This window comes from Pteropus alecto, unplaced genomic scaffold (genome assembly GCF_000325575.1).
Source record: "Pteropus alecto unplaced genomic scaffold, ASM32557v1 scaffold39, whole genome shotgun sequence".
Taxonomy (NCBI): domain Eukaryota; kingdom Metazoa; phylum Chordata; class Mammalia; order Chiroptera; family Pteropodidae; genus Pteropus; species Pteropus alecto.
Genome location: NW_006443568.1, coordinates 8,543,783 through 8,553,687, shown reverse-complemented (window position 1 = coordinate 8,553,687; position 9,905 = coordinate 8,543,783). Strand labels below are relative to the sequence as shown.

General features: G+C 50.4%; 1 protein-coding gene across 2 annotated transcripts in view; it reads right to left on the bottom strand.

Annotated features, from left to right (window-relative positions):
• Positions 1-1,519: 1,519 nt before the first annotated feature.
• The window catches only part of WASF2 (WAS protein family member 2), a 58,166-nt gene continuing 49,780 nt past the window's right edge, over positions 1,520-9,905 (bottom strand). For both annotated transcript variants that reach the window (XM_006924363.3, XM_025041358.1), the window contains exons 7-9: positions 8,621-8,773; positions 6,477-6,991; positions 1,520-5,514 (exon numbers count right to left, since the gene is read on the bottom strand). In XM_006924363.3, the coding sequence (XP_006924425.1) occupies positions 5,357-5,514; positions 6,477-6,991; positions 8,621-8,773 (826 nt within the window). In that variant the 3' untranslated portion in view covers positions 1,520-5,356. The remainder of the gene's footprint in view (positions 5,515-6,476; positions 6,992-8,620; positions 8,774-9,905) is intronic.

Genomic DNA, 9,905 nt, shown 5'->3' with positions numbered 1-9,905 from the left:
GTGTCTGTAGGAAGCCTCAGCCTATACCTAGGGAGGGAGCCCAGTACTTTCAACTCTGAAGGTCTACGATAGTTGGGCCTTCCTTCAGTCCAGGTCCATTTCAAAGCAAGAGCAAAATTAACTATTGCCTGTAAAACTGGAAATCAGGAGGTGGGTAGACAAGAGTGGAAAACTTTTAACATGCTCCCCTATGGTACTGAAGACCATGATTCCAGAGGGTGAGATTCTGAAAGCTGTTTAAAGTTGTATGGTAAACAGAGCACGAGCTCTGGCTGGAGACCCATGTCCTGGAGAACCTTGGCTCTGCTCCTGGCCGGTTACATGATCTTAGGTAACTCACTTAACCTCTCTGAACCTGTTTTTCCCATGTGTAAAATGGGGGACCTTTACCTCATAAGGTTGAAATAACATGTATGCAGTCTTGGGCAGGTAGTAGGCACACAGTAAATGCTCATTCTTCTCAGGATTAGCCCAAGAGGTGAAGCAACTTGCACAGGGTCACAGCTCCAAGTGAAGCCGTAATCTAAACTCGAGTCTCCTGCTTCCCAGAACCACATTCCTTCCCTCCAACTCCCTGGCAAGGGCGGCTCCCGACACCACCATTTTGTCTTCTCCCAGGGCAGGCGTCTGGCTGCTTGTCAGTCACCGGCCTTGGGAAGCCAAGTGCTGACTAAACACAGACTTGAGCAGGAGGGTGGAGCGAGGGGCTCTGCAGGGACGAGCTGGCTCTCGCGCCCCCTCCCCTGTACCCCCACCTTCAGCGATGAGCTCAGAGCGGCTGGCGCAGCAGTTGCTGACAATTCAAAACTTCTGCCCCCTCTCCTGGGACGCCAGTGGGTGACTCGCTCTCTGAACAGCAGGCGTGACCAGCGAAGTCACCAACCCTGCTCCCGCCCCTCTCCTGGGCCACTGCTTCTGCTGGGCCCGGAACTGGGTGTCTGTTCGTAAATTGCCCCCAGGGACAGTTACCCGCAGCAGCTGTGCTCGGAACAACCGTTGCTTCCTGGGTAGGTCATTTTTTTGGGTCAGAATGTAAACCCAGCCCCCTTGCCTAGGAGAGGGGGCGTGCAGCAGCCTAAACCTTTTATCGGATTCCATTGTAAATCGTTCTATTTAAGGTAAGTTGCTTGGTCTGAGAGGCAGACAAGATGCCGGCCAGATGTTGGGAGGCAGCATCAGCATTCAGCCTGTGCTCCTCTCCTGCTTGGCACAAGGAATTGCCAGCAGCTCATCTCCCCTAGTCCCAGCACATTCTCCGCAACTAGCTGAAGGGAGCCTGGGGATCTGGGCTTCTAGGTCCCCCAACTTGGGTTTCCTCCTAAACCAAAATGGTTTCTGGTCTTCATCCCCAACTCCCACACAAGGGTGCACTATCCACACCCAGAGGCCTCCTGCCGTCTGAGCCCACCCACACTGGACCACCCTCCAGAGGTCTGGCCACCACCTGTGGCTCTCAATGTTGCCCCCTTCTAACCACTTCTCCCATTAAAAACACACACACACACATACATACCAGAGGTGGCTGAGTGGCTACAAAGACTTTATCAAATTACTTAAAATGTTGGCATTTTTGTATTCGCATCTATACATAGTTACATGGAAACTTCAGGTCACTAGGGAGCTAATGTGGTGCACACAGCCTGGCAGGGAAGCAAATGAGACCAGGCTTGGGGCCACAGGGCTCTAAAAAACTGGACATCCTTCTAAGGACCTGAGAGGAGGAGGGCCAAGGGAAAGGGTCACTGTAGGGGTCTGGCTTAACCCCACTGCTCAGATCTCCAACTGCAGCCCCTTTCCCATCCTCGGGGAAAAGAGACCCATTTTCAGAACCCTGATGTGGCAAACACACGTAAGAGTCCACTGGAATAGGTCCTTATAAATATGTTTATATCAGAGAGAGAAAGGCACTTTGGGAGCTTTACAGCTCACTCTCCTACATGTTCATCATTCTAGACAAAAAGTAAAAATTGGTTAGTTTCTCAAGTGAGTCAACTGAGTAGAGTTAATACAACAACATTGTTCCCTAGCCCTCACTGAGGCACAAAACAAGGCACATCCCTGGGAAACACCTGGTCCCCAGGGTCAGCTGGACCCCAGTAGAGCTCAAAGGCTGATGCCCCTAGGAGGCCTGATACATCTCCTGAGCAAAAGCCCCTGGCCTTGGGGCACTCCCCCATCCCCAGGCCCTGAGGTCAGGTAAGGGGGGCTGCGGTGGGAGGCAGGCTGAGAGCAGAGCTGGGACATGGTGGGAATGCTTAAGCAGGGTCACCAAAGCCACAGAGACCTCAATCTGTCCAAGCTGGCGCTGCAGAGCCGGAGGTTTGGCGCCACGGGAAGAGATTTCACATTAGCCCTGACAACACCGCCTCGGCTTTGTGGTGACATTGGCCAGGGTCGTTTCTGAGGGCGTTCAAGCTTCCGGAGGCGAGCCAGAGCTTGGGCTGGCTGCTCTGAGCCTCCAAGGGGTCAGGAGCCTGCCCTCTCCCCAAGGCTGCTCCTTTGGAATGTACTCATCTCACAACCTGGGCAAAGCCACCAGTCTCTTCTGACACTGCCTACTGGAAGCCGGGTCCCTGGGCCACAGGAATGGGGACAGGTCCCCTGGGCTGAGCAGTCCAGGAAAGGAGGTAGCTCCTTGGCTTCAGTGCTTAAAAGTCTTTATGGGCCATTGTTCCATACTCTTACCAGCCTCGGCACAGTTTAAATAATCACTAAACTTGCATTCTACAATTCTAGGATTCCAAAGACACGAGATTACCTGCATAGGGTCCTTTCTCATCTTAGAGGGCTCTGGGTTTAAAGAAGCATTTTTGGGGGTGCACATATGCATAAGAAGAGCCCAGAAGGCCTCTCAGCTGACTGGGTCCGTTCCCCCACCCCCCACCCAGCTGAGGAGGCTTCGCAAGGCCGGCTGCTACAAAGCGCCGAGCTTGGCTGCATAGATTTTAATGAGAGCGTCAGGCAGAGCTGTGCTGTTGCTCTCCGGGACTTGCAGATCATTACCAAACCAGCTGTAGGATGAGAACACAGCACATCGAAACCCTAGGAGGTCACTGAGCTAATGATCTAATCCTACCTTCCGTAGGCAGTGCCCCTCCCCACCCCCTCCTGCCCCCAGCCCTTTCCACGGTGGACTCTGTCCAGTCTAGAAGCCAGGCCAACACCACCCCCTTCAAGGTCAGAGCAGAATGATAGTGAGTGGCAATGGCTCCCCCTTTTTCCGGAAAAGAGCGGGGTGAGGGTAATTTAGTCAAAACCATTAGGCCCAAACCCTGGCCTGGCAAGGCCCCAGGACTCCTATTTGGGAGAACCACTGCCCTCTGCCTGCCTCTCCAGCCACTGTGGGCTACAGCTGGGGGCACCTTCAATGGCCATTTTAGGGTTTTAAAGAATGCATCTTCAGCTTCCAAAGTGCAAGGTGGAAAGCAATGCGGGGGCACACATGGCCCGGTATGCTCTGCACTAGAGCCAGGTGCCGGCCTTATGCCAGAGACACATGACCTGGGGAGAGGGAGGAAGGCACTCTCCGGAGCAGCCCCAGCAGGAGGGCATGCTGGCTCCTACAGGCTCAGTCCCTGCCTGAGTTCAAGGAAAGAAGGCAGAGGGGGAGTATTCAGCCAGGGCACAGCGGCAGTACCTATGATTACATACTCTCCTCAAGCCGGAGGGGTTTATGAGGGCTTTGGCAATTACTACAACCATTTGCTGTGCTGGGTAGAGACAGATCCTGTTTCTCTTTGTTTCAGGGCTCTGAACGCAGGAGAAGCCAGGAGAAGCCGGTTTCAGCATAAGAGGATACACAATAGTTAGGGCAGAAGAGAAGAAACCTCATTGCTGGCCAAAGCTGACCAGTTTTTTCTGAATAATAGCACCTGTGTATTAGCTCTGGGAAAAGGGGGGAGCGAGGGAGGGAACACCACCGTGTGCAGTGAGGAGGGGAGCTGGAAACAAGACCCAGAGTCCCTCTGCTTTTCAGCCCTCATGGTTGCCAGGCCCCCCCAGGCAGCTACCTGCCGTGGCTGCCAGCCTGAGGGACTGAAGTTTCTACAGTTGGCAGAACCTATGCTAAAATTAGGGAAATAAAAGGGGGAGGAGTTGCAGAGGAATTGAAAACAGCACCTGTCAAAGCTGCCCACCCCCTTCCTTCTCTCACTACCTCTGATCCCCCAGAAGGGCAGCTCCCAGGGCCATGTGGTTGGCTGGTGATAGCAAAGGGGAAGCAAAGAATTACAAGAGAGGCTATAAGGGTCTGAGCAGCACTGATGGGCCTGGCACAGGCCCTGAGCCTTCCTGCTGGGACCCCCACCTATGGTGAGGTCTGTAGCAGAACAGAGCCAAGACTGCTCTGCCCAGGCTCCAGCAGGTGCCCACTATTTGGTCCCAGAAAGCACAGGTGACTTGGAATAAGAAACTCTGGGCTCTAGCTCTGTCACCATCCAACTGTGTGACCTTGAACAAGTCACTTCCTATTTCTAGACTTCAGCATCATTAAGAGGGTAGAACCCAAAAGGGCTCACTGTTCTTCTATTCCTATAGTTCCAAGTCTCTAAGCTTGGCTCCTGACAGCCAGCAGAGGCACATATTCCCGTGTCAGGGCTAGTTTGGTCATGGGTATTAGAGGTTAGAAATGGGCTGTGGTGCCTAGAGGCACCTGGTGGCGAGGGAGGGGCATTGAAGGGAGACCAGAACATCACACTCAGGAGTGGGAGCCTGGGAGGAAGGTAACCATCTTAGCCCTCAGAAAGGCATCATTTCTGGGCAGAGGGATCGAGACCTTCTTTAGGGGCTTGATGGCTCCTAGAATAAAGGGCATCCAGACGCAAAAAGGACTTAGCAAAAGGCAGCCTCACCCCACAGATCAGGGCAGAAGGGTGCAGCAGTCTGGCTGCTGGGGCACGTGGCCTGCTCCGCTCTCAGTGCATGGGAAAGGGGCAGGCTGTGTCCACGCAGGCTTTAGGAACAGATGGTGGCTAGCATTATTCGAAGTAGCTGAGGGCAAGGATTTTGGGAGAAGTCCACAGTTGAAAATGGCTCCTAGGGGAAGGTATCAACTCCAATTTAAACCCAAACAAAAGGATCAGCTTTGGGGTTTTTCCCTCTCTTCAATATGCAGTGGGGAAGAGGGAACATTTTGTCTCAAATCCTGACCCTCAGGGTTGGCTTCACAACCAACGGGAGCTGGGAAATACGTGTTGATTTGGAGGAAGCACTGCGATATATCTTTGGTTGCTTCAGGGAAGGCTTTGGCCCCTTGAAATTCTTTTTTTCCTCCCTTTTTTCCCCCATGGGACCAGTTGGGGTAGGCATCAAAGAAGGCAGATAGGAAGGAAAGAAAAGAGGTGGGCAGCAGTAAGAGTTAATCCGACCAGTCGTCCTCATCAAACTCAGAAGAGTCATCTTCCGAGTCGCTGTACTCAACAGCAATGCGACGTGACAAGATGGTGGCCACGTCATTGCCCACGACATCCCGCTTCTCTTGTTCCTGCTGCTCCTCAACCCTGCGCAGCTGAAAGCCTGGTGAGAAAGAGAGAGAGAAGGGTTAAGAAGGTAAGTCAGTCGCAGAATCCATCTAGGACCAAGAAAAGGGAAATGGCCACTGGTGGGTAGACTATGGGCAAGGACAGCAAAAAAGAAGGATCCTCTGAGAAAACAAAGAGGGAAATAAAAAATAAAGATGAAGGTTTATGAAATGGTAGCCCTGGTGCTGTAAGTATGTCTGAAAGGAAGTCTGCTATTCTTCAGTTTCTAGCTCTCAGGCTGGTGACGATGGCACTTTTCACGAGGCTCTCAGTGGGGACTGGCCACCACAATTCATCCAGTAGGCATACCGCCTGCCCAATTCATTGGTTACCACAGAGCTCTGCTGCCCTAGGTTCTCTCTCCTAGACAATCCTTCAGCTCCTTGAGAATCACAAACAGAAGAAACCACTCTAGTTCCTTGGGACCAGACCCGGCCTCTGACAGAAAGACAATGCCCCATGAGAGCGAGATGATGATGAGGGAGGGGAGGAAGGTAGGAAGAAAGCAAGGAGACAAGAGGAAAGTGATAGGAGAAAAAGGGGAGGAGGAAGTGGGTAAGAAAAGAAGAGAGCAGGAAGGAAGGACATGAAAGGCAAAAAGGTGGAGGACAAGGAGTGACTGAGCCCAGCTGAGGAAGTACCTTTTAGGGCAGTGATTCTTGTTTTTCTCTAGGACACAAAATGGACACAAACACACGCAAAGCTTAAATTTTCAAGGAGTTCAAAGATCCCAGGTTAAGAATTCTTTACTTGAAACCAGGGTGGAAAGAAATCTAAATCTCCATATTTTTGGGGTGAAGTCTTTCTTCAGGCTGATGTGAGAACTGAGGTCCCAATCTCTTCCACTCAGTGAAGGCTATTCCTCGGAAAGGGCACAGAACCCCTTACCCACCCTTCACTCATCCCAGCTGCAGAAAGACAGGGTTTCGTGATCCCGGACCCACCACTGGGATTTACCTTGGCGGATGGCTGACAGCAAGTCGCTGCGGGCATCGCTCACAGGAGGCAAGGAGGACTTGGACTTGGGCATATCGGAAAGTGGTGGTGGTGCGGCAGGCTGGCCATCTACACCACCACAAGGGAGAGGAGGGGACCCTGGAGGAGGGGGAGGGGGAGGAGGAGGTGGTGCTCCTCCCGCTGGTTGGGACAGGGGAGGTGGTGGCAGAGTTGGGTAGTCAGCTGCTGGCGGTGGGGGAGGAGGTGGAGGGGCAGCAAAATCGGGATGAGGTGGAAAAGAGGGGGGTGAAGGTGGTGGTGGGGTCGCTGGGGATCCAAATCCTCCAGGTGGGGGTGGGGGTGGGACGCCTATCATTGGAGGTGGAGGCGGAGGGGCAGGTGGTGGAGCAAAGCCAGGTTTGGGGCCCGGCGGAGAGCCCAGAGGAGGAGCTGGTGGTGGATGGCTTGGGCTGACCACACTGGGTCTTTTGAATCCAGCTAAACCAGACCCCCTTTGGTTGTTGTCAGCTGGGTAGCTAAAAGGACAAAGAAAAAAGACCCATCATCACTTTCGGCATGCAAACATCCACCCATAGTTAATCTCTAAGCCTAGGTTCATTTTGCTTGACTATATCATTTCATTTTGACTCAAATAGAAAGAAAAATCTGGGAATGGTTGAGAATGAAATGGGCAGCCTTCTAAGATAATGAGCTTTCCCATCAGAAGAGGAGTGTAAGCAGAAATTGAGATAAACTAGCTGAAAGAAGTGAACTTGGGATTCCTCTATCAGGTAAGGGCTGCCCAAGATCAACTCTTAGGTCCCCCTCAAACCTTTCAGCTCTTCAAGGGAAAGCACCCTCCTGAACTTTCCTCTAAAATCAACGGTCAGTTTAATCCTGCAGCCAGGACCAAGAAGGCATGCAAGAAAGAACTGGAATAAAAATTCAAACACCGCTCACCCACCAGGTTCTGTTCCTCAGGCTATTAACATTCACTAGATCTTGCGAGGGCAGGAAACCCAAGCCAAGCTAACCAAGCCTGAGCAGGGTACAGATTTAGGTGAAGGCACCTTCAGTGTTCATGTGGGAAACTTGAGAGAGACTGGAGGGTCTGAGGGTCAACAGAAACAGGAAATGAATGTGCCAGCCAACTTGACCTGAGTTGAGAGAGGGTTAAGGTGTACCTCTCCTGGGTCAGGTATGCTCGGCTGCAGCTGCAAGGTCTCAGGCCACGTGTGAGGCCGAAGGGCTTCTTTTTTCCACCTTTGTATCTGCCCTGCACTAATAGCTAGCTACTCCTTAGAAAAGCATCCATCTTGGAATTTTCCACAGACTTTAAGCCTCAGCTACATCTGACAGGACAATCAACAGGAAGTGATATGGGAGGCAGGAGATTTGGGAACAGAGGCTTTAAAAGCCAAGAAGAATGGGGCTGAAGGAAGGGGAGCTTAAGCACTGCTTTATTCTCCATTTGAGGAGTCCTCAACATATACAATCTCTGACTGAACAGTGTCCAAGGAGAAAAGTGGACCAGGCATCAGAAAGAAAATAGTAACTGTGAGGAAACACGGAAATCCGAACACTCATCAGAGCCCCCGTCTGCCATTACTTGCTAACGCTTTCCCTGTACACCTCTGCCAGGGACACTGACACATATCAAAATGGACAGGTTCTGAGTTTCATCTCTTTTTTTCCCTTTGTTTCATTTTTTCTGGAGATTCTATCCAATGTGAAATGAACTAGAAGCAACAGGAGAGAAAGGTGACTACTAGGTTCCTAGATAACTGGACAAAGTATCTGATAAATATTTTATGGACAGGTTATATTATACTACTTCAATTCATGCTGAGTTCAGGTATAGCTAGTAGTGAAGAACAGAGTCCAGTCAGGTTGGACTCTGCCTCCTACTAGCTCTGTGACCTTACGTAAATTCACTGACCTCTCTGTGCCTTGCCATTTACTCATCTATAAAATGGGTACCTTTCTTAAGAGAACTCTTATAGAAACAAAGTAACATATATACTGTTTGGCATAATACCTAGCACCTTACAAACACCTGATAAATGTTAATTATTTCTATCATCTAGACAGATTTGCCTGAAGTTATTTTAGTGGTCCCGGTCTGCATTTGGAACTCTTATTTTGTAGTTGGGTAGACGGTCTACCTGAATTCTGCTGGTGGAGGAGGCAAGCTGTCCTCAGAGAAAGGAGAAGGTGGAGAAGTGGAGTCTGACTGTGGTGGTGGTGGGTAGTTGCTCGCATCCATGTTTTCAACAGAGCCAATGCTGCCATTCTGGTACACCGAGATAGATGGATACCTGATAATGAACCCATGCAATAACTGTCATTTACAAAGTCTGAGTGGCACTCTCTTGCTTTCTTAAAAGATCCCACAAAAATGCATTTGATACAAAAGCTATTAAGGAGAAAAAGTAAGTATATTCCCTATATAGTTTCTGTTATACTGAAACTTTATTTTAGGACTAAATATTCTATTGTTTACTATCTCCCAGGTGTTTCTGCTGGATTGTTTGCAGAAATGGAATTCAACCCAGATTATCAAAACCATGCTGTTCCTTTCTCAGTGCTGGCCTTGTCAAACCCAGCAGTTCTTTAAATTCTTTCCCAAATGTTAGGAGCAGCCTATACCCAAATCCCAGTCTGTCTTGTGGCAAAGGGCAAAGCCAAGCCCCAAGGCTAGTGAGGTGCAAACACATGACTGGCACACAGCCTGGTTTTGAGGTCGGCAAGCCTCTGGAGTGCTCATAAGGCCAAGGAGGCATTTGATTGCAAAACCAAGCTGAGGACAAATGCAAGGTGCTGTGTGGTAGTTAGATGTGGTCTCTCTGCCGGGTCTCTTATCAAACAAAATGAGCTGCCAATTAAAGTAGGGTGCTAGGGCTTGCTTCATGAAAACCTGCCCCTCAGAGCACTGTGCCTTGGATGAAAACCTGCTCCTCAGAGCAATGTGCTCTGGCCGAACAACAACAAACCTCCAAATAAGTCCAAATATACCAAGCGGCAGCTAGCAAAAAGTGTCCTGTTCTACTTCACCCACCCCTCCCCCTTCTTTCCACCATTATTGCGTATCTAAAATAGACCCCTGGGAAAACAGAGTTGGAGGAAACTAACTGAATTAAATGATGCTCTGATGTGGAAAATCCCCAAGGCCTGGACTCCTATAGGCTTGGCACAGCTCTTATAGGTTTGCCAACAAGCATGTCCAGGTAGACCAGCCATGCAGCCCAACCACAAACCTCCTGGTCAACAGAAAAATGGGAGGCAAAATTCTCATTTTTACCATCCCCATTCCACCAAAACAAAAACCACACACAACACCTCAAAAAACAAACATAAAATAATTGGCATATTCTGAATATGCAAGCTCCTAGCCTTAGAGTCACTGAACCTATGACAAGGGCCTGTCTGAACAGGATAGGACCATGGAAT